Genomic DNA, 17,871 nt, shown 5'->3' with positions numbered 1-17,871 from the left:
TTGAATCCAATTTTGCATAATTCATGTATGTTTTTTCTTCATATTAAAGTCATTAAATCCAATTTATATTAAGTCGCTTTGCTAGTATTATCAGTCGTGGCACGTAACCGCCCCCCATGGCGGAGTGGTTAGCATATCGCGCCCCGAAGCCGGGGTTCGAATCGCGGCTGAACATGGATGTATGTGAGTGTGCATTCATCAAGTTCATCATGTCTTCACTCATCCACATATTCGCAAATTAGTCAGACATGGCACAATCGAAAAGCGAAGTAAAAGATAGCAAACCTTGGATCGCGGGCGGTACGATAAAACGTAAATAAAATATTTCCTCGAGGGCATGTGAATGTAATTTTTCTTATTATGTATGGTACGTTAATGTTTTTCCTTTATTTTAAATTCATAAAATCCAATTTCTATTAGGTCTCTTTCCTATAATTGCCATTTGTGGCTCTTGTTAAAATTCGTGGCTGGATCGCGGCCGGTATCATTATGCGAGAGTCACGTCTATCTTCTAGGGCATGTATCTTTATTATTTGTGGGGTGTGAGAGTAATTTTTTTATTTCTTATTGTTCGTTAATGTTTTTTCTTTATTTTAAATTCATAAAATCCAATTTCTATTAGATCTCTCCTTTGGAATTGTCATTTGTTGCGCGGGTTGAAATTCGTGGCTGAATCGCGGCCGGTATCATAATGCGAGAAACACGTCTATCTTCTAGGGCATGTATCTTTATTATTTGTGGGGTGTGACAGTAATTTTTTTATTTCATATTGTTCGTTAATGTTTTTTCTTTATTTTAAATTCATAAAATCCAATTTCTATTAGATCTCCTTTGGAATTGCCATTTGTGGCTCGGGTTCAAATTCGTGGCTGAATCGCGGCCGGTATCATAATGCGAGAAACACGTCTATCTTCTAGGGCATGTATCTTTATTATTTGTGGGGTGTGACAGTAATTTTTTTATTTCATACTGTTCGCTAATGTTTTTTCTTTATTTTAAATTCTTAAAATCCAATTTCTATTAGATCTCAGCTTTAGAATTATCATTTTTGGCTCGTGTTACAATTCGTGGCTGGATCGTGGCCGGTATCATTATGCGAGAAACACGTCTATCTTCTAGGGCATGTATCTTTATTATTTGTGGGGTGTGACAGTAATTTTTTTATTTCATACTGTTCGCTAATGTTTTTTCTTTATTTTAAATTCTTAAAATCCAATTTCTATTAGATCTCTCCTTTGGAATTGCCATTTGTGGCTCGGGTTGAAATTCGTAGCTGAATCGCGGCCGGTATCATAATGCGAGAAACACGTCTATCTTCTAGGGCATGTATCTTTATTATTTGTGGGGTGTGACAGTAATTTTTTTATTTCATACTGTTCGTTAATGTTTTTTCTTTATTTTAAATTCTTAATATCCAATTTCTATTAGGTCTCAGCTTTAGAATTATCATTTTTGGCTCGTGTTAAAATTCGTGGCTGGATCGTGGCCGGTATCATTATGTGAGAAACATGTCTATCTTCTAGGGCATGTATCTTTATTATTTTTGGGGTGTGACTGTAATTTTTTTATTTCATATTGTTCGCTAATGTATTTAAGCATTACGTATGTGTATAATCATAGTTTACTTAGCTTATTTTGCGTGAAAACGTGCGTTATACCTTACACTGAAATTCGTGATATTCGCGGGTTGCAACCCTGCTCTTGTGGATGTGGCTTGTGCTATTGTGGGCGTGGCTTGTATTTGTGGCTGAAGAAAATGTGGAGAACTTCACAGACGTATTTGGCTTTACATTTCTAATAATTGTACAGCTTTTTCTGCGTCCTTTCTGAATAGTTGTAATATAAACGATAAAAATAAATGGACGGCATTATTTACATGTAACTTTAATGTCAACTTACATGATTTGCTTTGTATTTAGTAATGATGCAAATTGGCAAACCCATAAAATATTTAAGTATTTTCCGGAGCAGTTGAAGGTGACGGGAGTGTTCTCCGATTTATTTACTAGAGAATGTACTAACCAAATAAGTTTTCCGGATGAAGTATCAGAGGTTCTAATGTCCCGGTCACTGTTTGAAATTTGGATATTACGTATGTAAGGTGTAATAAGTATATTGCTTGGTAAAAATTTACTATCCTTCGGACACCTCTAATTTTTTCGTTTCGTCAATTTTTGACATTCGTACTTACGTATCTGCTTCGCGGAACATTCCTGAAGGTGTATCAATGTTTTGATGAAATTTGAACTATGTTTCCTAACCTAACCACGTGCCAATGGTTCGTGGGGCTAGCGCCAATGGTTCGCAATTATTTCCAATTTCTAGATCCTGATACTAACACGACACCAAATTTCAACTATGTTTCCTAACCTAACAGAACTAACCTATCCACGTGCCAATGGTTCGTAGGGCTAGCTATTCTCCGTCGGAGAATTAATGTTCAACAAACAACATGAATTTCAACTATGAAACATTCCCACATCACACAAAACACTTTCCCGATGTTCGACAATGCTACAGGAACTTATTACGGTAAGTAGTTTCTTTTGTAAAAATAAATAAATGTGTCCGAAGGATAGTAAATTAGTACTGTAAACTTAACCTTACCCAACCTAACGTTATGTGAAATTTTCAAGTTACAGACGTGATCGGGAAATTGTAATATCAGATTTGTGTTGAGGAGGCCTCATGTAGAAAATATACAAAATTTCAAACAAATCGGGGAACACTCCCATCATCTTCAATTAAGCCTATTTTCCTCCTGCAATGCCTTCATTATAAAATAAATCATATCTTGAGCCTGGTAAATGTGCAAATCTAATTACCAAAACTGATCAAACCTACATTTCAATGTAAAATTTCTATTTTAAATTGCCTACAAGAAATATATTTATATTATATTATATCTTATTTTATTATATTCATTTAAATTGTTGCTGAATTGGTAAAAAAAAATACTATTCCATAAACACATGCAACTTCTTCGTTTCATCACTTTTAACATTCGTACTTACCTATCTGCTTTCCGGAACATTCTTGAAGGTGTATTCACGTTTTTTTGATGCAAGTAATTTCAATTTTTCACATTACGAGTACTTATTTATTTGCATTGTTTCGCTTCCATAAGACACAGTGTTGGCACGTACACCTTTGTACATCGTCGTGCTTGTGTTTTGTCGTAACCCAAAGAATACCCCTGAAGTGCATTTTTTTTTGCTTCTTCGCATTATTTTATGAACAAAATTTTAACTATGCTTGCCTAACCTTGCTGGAAATGGTTTGTGGGTCTATGAACATGAATGGTTTGTGGGGCTACCAATTTTTCAACTACCCAATTACAAAATCCACTGGATCTTCCACACCCAGTATGAATTTCACCACGCATCCATGACACGTCATCTTTTCAGAAAACAATGGCGTGGTTGGAAACCCTGCAATCGACAAAACACAAGCACCGACGTGCCGATAATCTACGAAGGTGTACTCACCAAAGGCTATTGTGCATCGGAGAATTAATTTTCAACAAAAATAATGAATTTCCACTATGATACATTCCCACATGACAGAAAACACCTTCCAGATGTTAGACAATGCTACAGGAACTTATTACTGTAAGTAGTTTCTTGTGTAAAAATGAAGAAATCTGTTTTTGGAATAGTAAATTAGTACCAAAATGGATGTAACTACTACTGTAACCAGGTAGTGATAATAGAAAGTGCTGAAGACCAGAAATTACATGATCATGTGTTGGCAAGTATTTACCAAAGTAATTTTAATGCTAAAACCCTAAACCTGACCTGCTTAACCTAACAACAAAAGCATCTAGGAACGTAATACCCCTTCATATTTATATCATGTGACATATTAGCAACACCAGTTCACATCGGAACACCTTGCGGTGTTTTTTCAACTCCATGATGTGCAGAGAAAAGTACTTGTCTCCTGCACGAAAATAAATTCACATCAATGTAAGCTTCATAAACATAAACAACTATAGAGTACACTCATCCATGTAGCAGGTGCATCTGCAGGTTGCAGATCATGCTTATGCAGTTTAAAAACTGGTGAACAAAGCTCAAAAGCTAGCTTTACCTGGTGAAAATAGTCACTCCGTATATTTATACTTGAAACTACAAGAGCTCCATTGCTTTTGTAAAAGTGACTATATTTTTTGTAACTCCAGGTTGTTTACTTATATATGGTGCCTCTTTGTGAAAGTGGTTGGTTTGCCAATCCAACACCTTCCCTATCATGTAAAAATTTTAAAAAATTGACATACATATAAAGAGTTTTTTGCATGGTTCTTCCAATTAATGGATTTTTTTAAGCCCAGAAAATATAATTATAATTTGAAAATATTAATGTGAGCAAGTTAGGTAGGCTAGGTTAGCACACCTTCTGTTTGTAGTTTACATGTGTACATTGTTTTTTTTTTATGCATAAAGCACACATCTCCTTGTTTAAATTTATGTGTGCTAATACCAGAATATGGTATCAAATTACTGCATAATTACGATTTCTGTAACTTATGTACTACAGATTCATGCCTTACAAACTTTATGCAAGAATTAATCCACTTCTACCCATGTTTCGGTAACGGTTCTGATTGTTTTATGATTTTTTTTTCAAATTCTCGTTTTGGCAATCATTGTCACACAAAATTTGAACCTTCCTTAAACTAATGAGCATGAAAAAAAAAAACAACTTTAAAAATACCTTATGTGAACTTCGAATGGACAATGTATTTTCGTTGACAAGAGACTGTAAGTATCATAGACTAGTAGGAATTAATGTAGAAGTACATCAGAGTTTTAGTAGAATGCATTTAGGGACTGTATTTTATTGCTAAGAGAACCAAACCTGGCCTGTCTAACCTAACTACGAAAGCATATATTGAACAAAGTCTTAAGTAATCACTAAAACTCCACAGTATGTGTTAACAGAAGTAAATCGAACCATGTTAAATTGCATTCGTAGCATGATGAAATTGCAATAGAACAAAAGGAACTTCGGCCCATATTTCTTCTGCTCCCAGTTCATTGCAAGAAATCAACCATTATTAAGAAGTCGATCAAGTACCATGTATCCTATTAGCAAAAAAATCAAGTACTTCTGCTTTCGTATGACACAAATATTTGTGAGTTGAGATTTTTGTGGTTTCACTTCTTTAAATAATTGATGGTTTTCATAAGGCAAATGGGAGAATGAGAACATTTTGTGAAAATTTTGAAGTGAAGGTTAATTATTGAGTATTAAAGTTTATAGAACATGAATCTGTAGTATATAAATAGTGGAAAGCTGCTCTGAAAAGTGCTTTACCAAGTTTTCATTCATGTAAATTTCAGCATCTGGACATGCATTTTATGCATAAGAGGGGTGGGACGATGCAGATACATGAATATTCAACCTAAGCTGGCTAAAATACTTATGAGAATATTTTTGAAGGAATATGATGATATTGAGGCAGAACTAAAATCAATTAATCTGCAGTTGAGCCATTATTTTTGAAATACTAGATTTGCAACTGATTATTGAAAATTTTAATTTTTACTTTGTACCACTTCCTTCCAGGCAAACCTTCAAATGACCGAAATCATCCTGATTGGGTGCCAACCATTTTTGTGCACAAACCAATTGGACATCAAGAAAAAGCTATTTCTTCACTGACACGCTATGAACGAGTGAAGCGGCGCAGAAGTAAAGCTGATGAACCACAACCAGAGAAGACAATAGTGTGTCAGGAAGAAGAAGTTAGTATGGAGCAGCATGCAGAAAGAGCCACAGTTTCAAGTCAGACTGACTTAAACAGCAATGGTGTGACACACCTACAGGAGGGTGTACAGATATTGACAGCAGAAAATTCCTTGCTGAAAAATATTGTGAACAGTCAATTTAAAGTATTTGATTATAGGAATGATGATGAAAGAGTGAAGTTCTATACTGGGTTGCCAAACAGCAAGATATTTTTAAGTATCCTGAATTTTATTGTGCAAACATATAGTCAAGTTTTAAATATTTGTGGTGCACTATCTTTTGGCGATCAATTTCTGTTTACCCTGATGAAAGTAAGGGGTGGATTCAAAAACCAGGACTTGTCATATAGATTTGGGGTGCAAAGATGCCAGGTAAGCATTGTGTTTCATACATGGCTAAACCTAATTGCACAGGAAATGTATGACTTGATCATTTGGCCAAGCAAGGAGTCTGTATTGAAGAATTTACCTCCGATTTTCAGGAACAAAACATACCGTTCTGTGAGAGCAGTCATTGACTGTACTGAAGTCTTCATTGAGAGACCCACATCCCTTACTGCACGTGCACAAACATTTTCCAGCTATAAAAATCATAACACTATTAAGTTCCTTGTTGCGGTTAGCCCAAATGGTGCCATAACATTTGTGTCCCCTGCATATGGAGGCCGCATTAGTGATAAGGAATTGACAGTGAGATGTGGGTTTTTGGATAAGCTTGAACCACGTGATGTGATCCTTGCTGACCGCGGTTTCAACATTGGAGAATTAATTGCTGCCAAAAGTGCAAAATTAATGATTCCAGACTTCACGAGAGGAAAGAATCAGCTTTCACCGTTGGCAGTAGAAAGGTCAAGAAGTTTGAGTCGGGTTAGGATACATGTGTAGCGTGCCATAGGAAGACTGAAGACATTTAAGATCCTCAGTCATACTTTACCAGTTTCCTTGTTAAAAAGAAATGATGATGAAGTGTGGTCTACCATCGATAAGATCATCATTACATGTGCTGGTTTGGTCAACCTATGCCCTCCTCTTGTCAAAACAGGGAATGAATGAGGTTTGTGTGACTGCATTCTTTATGTTTTGTTTTTGTTTTGACAGTTCTGTTTTTTCTCCTGCTAGAAGATAATATCCCATATGCCTCATTTATGTTTTGTGCTGATGTGTAATATTTATGTATTTTGTTTCATTGCTAGAGAATTCAGTATTAGTTGTATTTACCTTGCATTCAAATAAGTCATGTATGAGAGAACATGATCAATAGCTGTAAACAGTTTGAATCTAGAAGCACACACGAATAAAAATACATCCCACAATGTATTAATGTCAATGTAAGAATTTGGTATTACTTCATGACAAATATTTCTAGTTTTGCACCATCAAATATTAACAAATATGCATTTACGTGTACATGTGTGTGTGCCTATATATATATACTTAAAATTGTATTTAGAATTTAGTTTATGTGTATACATATACTGATTAATTGTATCTTTACAGTTCTTATTTGATTTCAAATTGTCCATACGTTTTTCTTTCAACTTTCTTACTATTATTATTATTATTTTTTTTGGTTTTGTTTCTTTTTTTCTTATTGGATATATATACCTTTTGTAACTGTAGACTGTATTCTGACAAGGGTTAGGTTGGAGAACAGCGTACGCTGAACCTCGCCCGCTCAATGAAGATATATTATTATTATTATTGTCTGAAGTGTGTATGCTTCGTGTGGGTACATTGTGTATTGCTGTTACATTGTGAGATTTCAAATTATTTGCACCTCATTGCTTAGGTTTTTACTTGAGCAATCAATCAGTGTTTAAGTCTGCCAATTGTATGCTTTTTTCATCAATTTCACCATATCATCACACTGATTAGCCAAATGTGGCAGAAATGCGAAGTAAAAGCCCAAATCAGTCCAATTTAATCATTGATGTCAAGTGTTATCCCCTTTGCTTTTGTTTCAAGTTTTTCTTTATTTTTCTTTTTTTGCTCTTTGTTTTTGAAATGCTGAGTTGAATGATTGATTTGTTGTTTTAAGTCCACTTTATGCATAATTGGGACTGGACCTACAGTTTAAAGTGGGATCCGAACCACTGTGCCAAGTGCCTCCACTGGGTGTGGGGAGGAGGCAAAGGAAAGCTTCGAAGAGAGAGAGAAAACTTGCCCTTTAGTTAGGTTAGGTTAGTTATCGTACGAATCTTTCCTTACTAAGTGAATGGCGCCAGGGGTCACAGAAATTAGTAAAACAAATGAAAATAATATTACCTGCATGAGATTTGTTTGTCCATTGAACAACTGATTTTTTTTTCTCGATTAATACAGTCACTGTCCGCATCCATCATGAATTCAATTAAAATAAGTTTCATGGATAAAGTTAGTAATTTGCTCAAGTGTGCTTGTTTAAGAAGTTGAAGTATTTTTGTGGTATCCATGTGTGCAAGATGTGTTTCATTTATGTTTTGTGCTGAATGTGTAATGTTTATGCATTGTGTTCCATGGCCAGATAATTCAGTATTAGTTGTACTGGCCATGTATTCAAATATGTCTTGTGTTTAAGAGAACCTGATTTTTTTAAGTTGGCATGATTCATCTGGGCATTCTCACAACTGCTGTTACATTGTGAGATTTCAAAAATATTTGTACCTGATTGGTTGTTTTTACTTAGGTAATCATGTTTAAGTCTGCCATTGGTATGTTTTTCCCCCTCAATTTCACCATATCTTCACGCATCCTCATCTCTGTGATTAGCTAAAACTGACACAGTAGTGAAAAACCCACATCAAATTGATTGACTTGTTTGTTACTTTTTTTTTCCTCCTGTTCTTCAAGATGGAAGGAAGGTTGACATTTGGTGTTTTCAGATTTATAGAGCATGTAGAATGAAATTGTGGTTATCTTAGTACTGCTATTTATTTTCAAATAAATCCAAGTGTAAAGTTTGTATTTCTTCTTCAATGAATAAAGTAGTTTATTTTGTCTTAATTATGCTATTTTGTCTTACTTGTAGAGCATTTAAAATCTTAAGATTCATTGTTGCACCCCTGAGAGCCAAGTTTTCCATCCTTACAATTCATGTTTTTTTTGTTTTTTTTACATGTAAAACCATAACTTCTTTTGAAGGCCTACATTGGACAAGTATTTCTCAACCACTGGACCACGAGAGGTTCATTAGGTCCAGTGGTTGCAAGTTAACATACTTTAAATCAGATTTTATATTTAGATATATTCAAAGAATTCATCTTTGCAATTATGTAATATTTTTATAAATATCTAATTCAATTTGTATATATTAATTAATGTATAAAGTTTTAAAAAGGAAAGGTATTCACAAGTACAATTGTTGAAATCAGGGCATGGACTTAAGGTCCCAAGTTCTGATTATATCTATCAACACATACTTCTGATTATTAGTGGTTACTTACTGTGTGTTTTCCGGAGAATCATTTTATTCCTTCTATATACTCCCAAAGGCAAGAGCAGCCATGGCATGGCACTACCCTTGGAAAAAACACATGCCTCACCAAAGTATTGTTAAATTAATACATTAATAGAGTACAGACAAGGAGATTCGAATCTCGCAATTGGTCAAGCTGATGATCGCCAGCTGTTTTGTATCCTCACGAAGCAACAGTCCTGAGTCATCCAAGAGCTGCCCCAACCAAGTTGACACATGTGCAGAGGGTTGAAGAAGTCTCAGTGGGGAACAAGGTGGCAGGTAGCCAAGCTGGTCATAAGCCACCAGCCGAGCTTGTGTTCGCTTGGCACGATGAGGGATATAGTTGTCACCTTTAGAGATAAGTCGCTAAGTATGACCAATTTGTAAGAACCGCTGGGGCCGTAATTCGTGAGAAAGGTACCATCTACTTTTCGAGAACTGAACATAGTATTTTTCCAAAGTTAAATGAACATTTAGATAATAGATAGATGTGCCTAAAGGGTCATCCAGACTTTTTTAAAAAATATGAAAGTAAAAAATTAGAGTTTCCTTTGTAACTAGCATTTCGACAATTTCTTTTACAAAAAATGTCTAGGATACTTTCAACTTCCAGTTGGAATACGTGTGCATGGGGGAGGAAAGGTGAAAGGATTAGTTTACCCCTTCCTATTGTAATTGTGTTTTAACTTCTTCTTTAAGAGAAGTGTCCTATACAGTGTATAAACGATAGGATAGTGAGTGAAGATTAATCGGATTAGTGTTTTATTACTTATTACATACATTGTGTTCTACATTACCAAAGCAGGATAAATTAGAAGTTAAACATCTTGGCCAGTGGCGCAACCTCAAGGAGGGTCATTGCAGAGTTCCTTTTCTTTTTTATTTCTTGATCACGTTAGCCTTACCCATCCTAGTAGCCACCGGCTGCCACTGCTCCTATATGAACCTTTCTTATGAGTAGTAATATGTTTACTGTGTGTGAAGCAATATTTTGTCGCTAAATGCTTTCATTCAGGGTTACCACATGAACTCGAAGTGTATTTTCCCCGAGTTTTCACATTGATTATACATTGGCCTCCTGAATTTCCCCTCATATCCATACCATCGTCACCTTCTATATTATTATTTCACCCATCAACATCTCATCATTATACATATGCACTATCAATTTAAGCAGCATTCTTTGTAAGAATATTAGGGCAGAGCCAATACCACTTTGAACTGATACCAATGCTTATATTCCAACCAATTCCCTCCCATACCAATACTTGAAAAGTGAAAGTTGTTCAAAATATTGGTTAATATTAGTGTTAAGTATTCCACTCTGATTATATGCATCAATTTACGAGCACTTTGGATTCAAGTAATCGAAATACATCAGATTATTACATATTACGTTGTACAAAATTCAGTTTTTTCACACAAAATTGATACAAAAGAAACTTCGAATTTTGCATAATTACAGGATAATTAGACTCAAGAGAGGTTGTTGCGAGACATTTTTCCCCGATTCCAAGAATGGCTAAAATTGCCGGAAAAATATCTGCCAGTATCAGTACATAAATTTCAACCGATACTTTTTGATACCGATATACCACTGGTATTGGCCAATACCGATGCATCGGTATCAGCTCAACCCTAAAAATTATTGAATATTGTGAATGGAGGCTTTCCTGCATGAACATGGATGCATGTTTTGATGAATCAGCATTACTTTATTCCACTTTGCAAGGAAGTGAAGGAGTGGTACTAATAAAACGTAGACAGTATATACCTGCATCCAGTTTATTCACCTTCCGTGCAACAAAATTGGTCTGTCATTTCGAAAAATAATGCATATTTAAAGCTTGCCTGATCAACCATTTTTATATAATTTATTGCACTTCTGATAATGTAGCAGCTTATGCTGTTGCCTTTCAATGAACTATCCCAGGTTTGATCCCCAGTGCAGGCATATTGAATAATGATCCAGTTATATACTCTATTTTTTTAGATTATTAACCTATTTTTCTAAGATTACAATAAAGAAAAATAACCAGTTGGCTTTGGATTACATGGGACACAAAAGCCCGTAGTCAAAAGTTAATATGGGGGTATATTTTTTAATGCCACCTTAGAAACTTATCAGGCTACTTTATCAAAGGGTAGGTGTGTAATAGTAGGTAATAATAAAAATGAAAATCCCAAATTCCCTTCACTTACGCAACAAGAACTGTATTGTCAAATCAATCATAAATATAACATGGAAGGATACCTGAAAAAGTTTTATAAACAGCTAATCATGTAGTACTTGAATGTTGGTACATCATAATTTGATTTTAAATTATAGTTTAGAAGTACAAAGCAATTTCAATTTTCCTTTATTAAAAGGGTGAGGTTCAACCTGTAGCTGTTCTACCACCTAACCCCAATAGATACATATACATACATTCTACATGCTAAATGTTTGTACAAATAAGAAACATAAAAAACAAAAAGAACAAAATTGAGAATTGAGAACAGAGATTCATTCATCTACACATTCAAAAAAAAAAAATAATGAACACAAGTAATCAGTTTTTACTTGACAGTTGCACACCCCTGTTCACTTTCTACTTTAACATAGGGAACACATATTTTTCATAGAAGGATAGGAGGCTTGTTTTAGTTTGTTCCCAAAATTGCAAATCAAATTTTACAATGTCAATAACCACGGAGTTCTGTGTCCACACAACAAAACAACAGTAATCTACTTTTGTCACTGCCATTTGTCCCTGAACTTGGTAATAGTACTGGTGTTTTTTTTTCAAGTGACCTTCTTGGTCAAGGCAAAATTCCCTACCAGGCACAAAAGCACTTGAATTTAGGTTCTCATTGCGGTATTTGTAAGGGCATTTTATTTCCATTATTCCCTTACTGCAACAAGAACATGACACCAGTGCATCAGGAGTTGCACCTAAAAATGCATATTTGGCACATACGCGCAATCCTGAATTTTGAATTTCAAAATTGATATGGTCCCCGGCTAATACCAAGGCAACAGAGTTTCTGGCTTCTTCCTCGTGATCCCTTCCCCACCGCACAGACTTTACATTGAGGCCTTTTGGAGTGCTGCTCATAATTGTTTCAGCCAGTTTCTTCCTCCTTTCTTCAGTGGAAGCAACACACACACTGTGAAATAATGAGGCAGTAATTCTTCCTTGTCTCTGCAGGAACCATAAAGAACCTGCCGCTTGTTCTTTGGTTTTAGTTTCAATAGTTATCCTCTCTGGTGAGGAATAACTAATGTTGCGAATCACAGATTCAATTGTGGAAACATCTTCAAGTTTTTGCTTTTTGAAGCGGTTTGGAAATGGTGACGGCATGTTGAAATCTTCACCATCTTCACTGCAGGTATCTGTGTCGCTGTCTTCTCTTTGCAGCAGTGTAAAAACACCTGCAGTAGGAACAATTGCCTGTAAAAGTAATAATAATGAATACACATGATTTGCAGCTGGATTCTAAATTTTTGTCATGAACACGAGATATTTGTGCTTAAGAATATAACAAACACAATTATACAGTGGTGAGTATAGGACACAGCAGGTTTTTATCCAGGTTCAAATCCTCACGAAGGCATAGACATGTGTTCATACCATTCAGTATTTCATCATCATAGTCTGAACCCAAAAGGTAGCAAAGTTACATATTATGAGCAAAACAGTGCAGGCCACACAAACAGCTTTCCATTAGGAAATGCATTGGTCAGCACATAAAACCCCATTAGTGCTGCTGTCTTATCACATTCTTGAGCAGAATTTGCTACCTCTCATTTTCAAGTAGCTCTTGCTGGATCTGCACAAAAAAATTAGGAGATCGCACTGACGATGAACTCGTAACTTTAATTACACACATTATTCTTTGTCATTAAAAAAACTGATGTGCAATATCCAATACCTACTAACTTTTGATTTTTTTTTAATTCTAGGCTGTTTGAAAAAAAACACTTTAATAAAAAAAATGCAATGCTATTCTTGTAATGATATGCACGTTGAATCATAGCTGTTCAGAATTTTTTTTTAGAGATACGGAGTATGAAATTATACTTATAATATCCTCTTTGATCCAGAGTGACTTAAATGAAAGCAACAGGAAGTTGTAGTTTGTGACTTATGTGCCTTTTCCTGAAAAGGACAAGTCAGCACATAAGCATCTTGACTAAAACAAAATTGATGATATGACCATAACTGACCGTAACAAGATATTAATTTAAATTTTTACAACCAATATCATCATTCTTACCAACAACTCAAACTACATACACTGTTATGATTGCATTTCATGAACAGTAACACTTATCCTCATGTCTTGCAGTGAGATGCAGAATGAAAACAGATGAAAAGAGTACAAAAGAGAATTTGTTCAAGTTTGAATGCAGTCACATCTTGGCTCCAAGGAGGAGGAATGGCTCATGTACAGTTTGTACTGTGCCTGAATAAGCTTTAATTATTTTGCTACTTATCTTTTATTTGTCCTTGTCAACTAGTTTACGATAGGGATTTAGCATGAACACAATTGCAACATACCAAAACTTTCTAATATGTACTAACCTGCAAGTTCTCTAATAATTTCCCTGGGGCCTTGCTCCCTGGGAAAATGGCTGGTCCCACAGAAGGTGTAACTTCAGGTGGTGGTATCCCATGTTTGGGTTTATAAAAGTTTATATCCAAGACACGAGCAGTTGGTGCCTGCAAAATTGCAATTAATTTAAAATTTATAAAATAGTGTATGGAAGCAATGCAAATTTATTGATGTACGTAACGGGTTAAACATTGAAAGCACTGTAGTACACTAATTCTATTCCAAGCATGTTGTATTAATATCATAGTTATAAAAAAAAGTAACATCTCAAGAGCGCCTAAATGAATCTAAAATAAGTTTGTGTGTGAAATATCATCCTTGAGCAATAACGCTGAAATTCCACTTATTAATGTACGTGTATACACATACATATATCCAGGATGGATTGCACTGTGATGGACAGCACCTTGATCAGGCACACCAGTCAAATAGCACAAACTTAATTCCAGATCCATTTAACTGGCATCATATGCACAATTATGTTTTTTCTAGCATGACATGCTTAACCCTAGAGAGCTCATGTGTCCTGTGCCAAACGTTAAAGCTACCACTTGTCTGCTAGACGAGCCGTTAGTTTTCTAGGGTTAAAACCCATCAAGAAAATATCTGAAATGAATAGCACAGCTTCAGTACCCAAAGGAAGATACGTATTCTTTCCACAGATGTAGAATGAATAATAATAATTTGGTGTTTATGGTACATATCTATTAGTTTTTACTTTCTACTTTATCCTGGTTTTCCCTCCTACCCACACATTCTGTTTCATGATGTGCAAAAAAATATGGAGCAATTTTACAATACCGGACGCCTCTCCGATTCCTTTCATATTTGGCATAATCATTAATTGAGGCCTCGTAATCACGAATCTGAAGTTAAAATGTGGGGCTCGTGTTTTGAAAATGGGAAATAAGCGGAAAGAATGTTTTTTTTTTGCTAAATACATGTGGATTGCTTTACGAACAGAATTTTAACTATGCTTGCCTAACCTTACCTGGAATGGTTCGTGGGGATATCAGGAAATTGTTTTATGGCCAACTGTGAGCACATACATTAACAAAATCTTAGATTTGTAGCACTATAACGGCAAACAATTTCTCCTCACGGAAAATGCCATTTTCGTAACATCCATGCTTGTATACAGAAAATGATCGTGGTAATTGAAAAGCTTATTTTACAACTTTTGCACGTCAATTAACAATTTCTACATGTCACCCCCACATGTTAACCTGAGATACTTTATCGGGACTACGTATTTCGTGAATATAAGAAGTAGGATAGAAATTACGGAAGCGTCCAGCATTGTAAAATCTTACCAAAAATATAAATGCACCTGTGTACTTTTGACTTCTTGCGAGTTGAGTTACAGAGTAAAACTAGCACTTGAAGCATCTCACATTACAATAAACCTATTTCACTCCCAGCAAAAAGGAACAAAAATCAACAGCCTTAAAACTGTTCTTGACATGCACAAATGTAGGGATGAAAATATTATAGATTCAGACACACACACACTGACATGTATGGATGGCTAAGTTTGCTCAATATCCGGCAGAGTCACATGGTGGACTTACAACGTAAATACAAATAATGGTAAATTTTCCGTATCCGGAAAACACCTGAAACTTGCTATTTATGTCACTTTCCATATTCGTACTTACGTATTCTGCATTAAGAAACATTGATGAAGGTGGCATTTCGCTTTTTTCACGGAAATAATCTATATATTCGACGTATGAAGTAAGTTCCGTTCGTTTCTTTTTCCCTTCGGTAACATGCTAAATGGAGGTCACAGTTTCAATACCGTAGTCGGCATGCAGTGTTTTCACCCCACTCCACCCAAAAATACCTACGTAGCCCCACAAACCATTGATGCATAGCCCCATGAACCATTTCCGGTAAGGTTAGGTTAGGTTGGGTCACGTTTGTTAGAATAGTTAAAAATTGGTTTAGAAAAAAAAATGCGTAGCCACCACACACCATTCTCGAAAAGCCCCACAAACCATTTGCAGAAACGAACCTTCTTCAGTTACTAAAACACGTGTTTGGAAGCACTGACCGGGATTATGTCATCACACACAGGCAACATCCGGCTGGAAGGAAATGGATGCAAGAGCTTTCGTGCATCGGTCACACATTTATATCGAAAAATACATGATTTACCGGCAAAATTCAATGAACGAAGCAAGAAAACACTTCCCCGAACTTCCTCAAGTCTAAAGAAATGACATTCGGTAAGTAATTTCTCCTGAAAATGTTAAGAAACACATTTTCCGGATGCAGAAAATTTATCCAAATAATAATAAAATAGAGAAAAAAAACCTTAGCTACGAATAGTTAATAAAGTAAATGATCTTACCTGCTTTTTAACCTTGATCCACTCACATTCTTTGGATGTACAAGCTTCTGTTGTGCTCATATGTCTCTGTTTGGCAGTGCATTCAACTGCAAACAGCAGTGCAGCAACATGGCTACAAACTTCACCCAACCTGAAAAAACAACATTTTTTGTGCATAATTACTACAAAGAATTTTGTACAGCTACAGTATAAAAGGACAAATTACAAATCCAGAAGTGTATGGAAATATAAAATCTTTTGAATAATTACTTACATCATATAAATTTTCTTTGATCTAAAAATAAATGACAATTACTAATAATCACCTTGTAAAGCTTGGAAACTTTCTGGTGGACAGATGTGCAATCCGTGATATATGTAAATTTAGGAATTCATCTCTTTCTCTGTGTGGTGCATTTTTCTCGCTTTCCAATCGAATAAATAATTTTTAAATGCATTATTTTAATGTACGTTATCAGTAACTTCTCATCTGTTTCATATCTTCAAGTGCAAGGCCATTTATTCCAAAATACTCTAGTGTAAACCAATATACTGGAATTTTATAACAAATGCTAATGCCTCAATATGACATTAAATATATGGAACATACATTTAATAAAATATTCAAAACTTAGCATATATTTCTCAATTTTTGGAACTATATCGTTGGAATCATCCTCATTTGAAATCTAGCCTATCCTGATTGGGCTATGAATGCGTAAGGTGGTTTTAAATCACAATCTAAGAAGTGTCAACAAAAATAAATATGATAGAGTCGACAAATATTTAAAAATTCACTTGTACTTACCCTGCCATACAGGTGCAATGACCATTCACTATTTCTCCCGATGCTTTCATCATGCACCAGCATTTGTATCTGTCATTTCTGCTTCTAGAGATGTGTTGTCCAGGCTCCACTTCAGCATAGATTATGGCAATATCACCGGTTTTGTAACATTCCATTTCCTTCACCTTCCCATTTACAAAGTAATTGTATCCATCTAAACTTTTGTAAGCCTTCAGTTCATCGTGTGTGTACTGGCCCGTAGTGTGTATCAAATATTTATATATGTCGGCATACTCAACCGGTGGCCACAAAGACACGTCGTTCTTGAATAACCGGCACCGCAGTTGGTCATCAAAAGGATCCGGAAAATCCACACCGTCATTATAAAGTTTTAATAAATATCTCTCTTGACTACTGTCGCACAATTGTTGAAAATAATTGCTCATTTCTACCTTAGTTCTGTGCGGTGTAACGCATGTATCTGTATTGTAAACAACGGGAGTGAGCCAAACCGGAAGTTCCGGGGGGACCGAGTCAAGACGTCACCAATGTTTATGTTGACATTTTTAACAGGGTCTATTGCTATTCATATCATTTTTAAAAATGGACATTAATATTTGGGTCATTCTTCAACATTAAACATGAATTTTGATTGTAATTTATGTAACTATTGCTCAAATTACATATTATATGACGTGCCAGCATTTGAATCGTTTAATTTATTACATAACAAAATATTGCACATATGTTTCCTTATGGGTCCTTTATCATTTGTTTAGGAATAAAGTGTCTCTTTAATCATATGCACTCTGTTATATATACAAGGTGCGTCTGAAAAGTTCGGTGAATGGTCTCAGAAAATAAAGGAAACAAGAGTTACAAACAAAATACCTTTACTGGCCTTCAAAGTAATCACCATTAGCTACAACACACGTCTGACATTGGTTGTACGTAAAGCTGT

At 35.3% G+C, this 17,871-nt stretch overlaps 2 protein-coding genes across 2 annotated transcripts; one reads left to right on the top strand and one right to left on the bottom strand.

Moving 5' to 3' along the window:
• The first annotated feature begins 4,732 nt into the window (after positions 1–4,732).
• On the top strand, positions 4,733–6,638 carry LOC145999214 (uncharacterized). The gene is made up of 2 exons (XM_083136147.1): positions 4,733–4,763; positions 5,572–6,638. The coding sequence occupies exons 1-2, from the start codon at positions 4,733–4,735 to the stop codon at positions 6,636–6,638; spliced, it is 1,098 nt and encodes a 365-aa protein (XP_082992273.1).
• A 4,811-nt stretch (positions 6,639–11,449) lies between these two features.
• LOC145999462 (uncharacterized) lies at positions 11,450–17,411 on the bottom strand. The gene is made up of 4 exons (XM_083136424.1): positions 16,932–17,411; positions 16,145–16,274; positions 13,758–13,895; positions 11,450–12,623 (listed from the first exon to the last, which is right to left on the bottom strand). Exons 1-4 carry the CDS (start codon positions 17,354–17,356, stop codon positions 11,781–11,783), a joined length of 1,536 nt encoding a protein of 511 aa, XP_082992550.1. The 5' UTR covers positions 17,357–17,411; the 3' UTR covers positions 11,450–11,780.
• Positions 17,412–17,871: the final 460 nt, after the last annotated feature.

Source organism: Lepisma saccharinum, chromosome 15 (genome assembly GCF_977018435.1).
Source record: "Lepisma saccharinum chromosome 15, izLepSacc3.1, whole genome shotgun sequence".
NCBI lineage: Eukaryota > Metazoa > Arthropoda > Insecta > Zygentoma > Lepismatidae > Lepisma > Lepisma saccharinum.
This window is presented reverse-complemented; position numbering and strand designations above follow the sequence as displayed.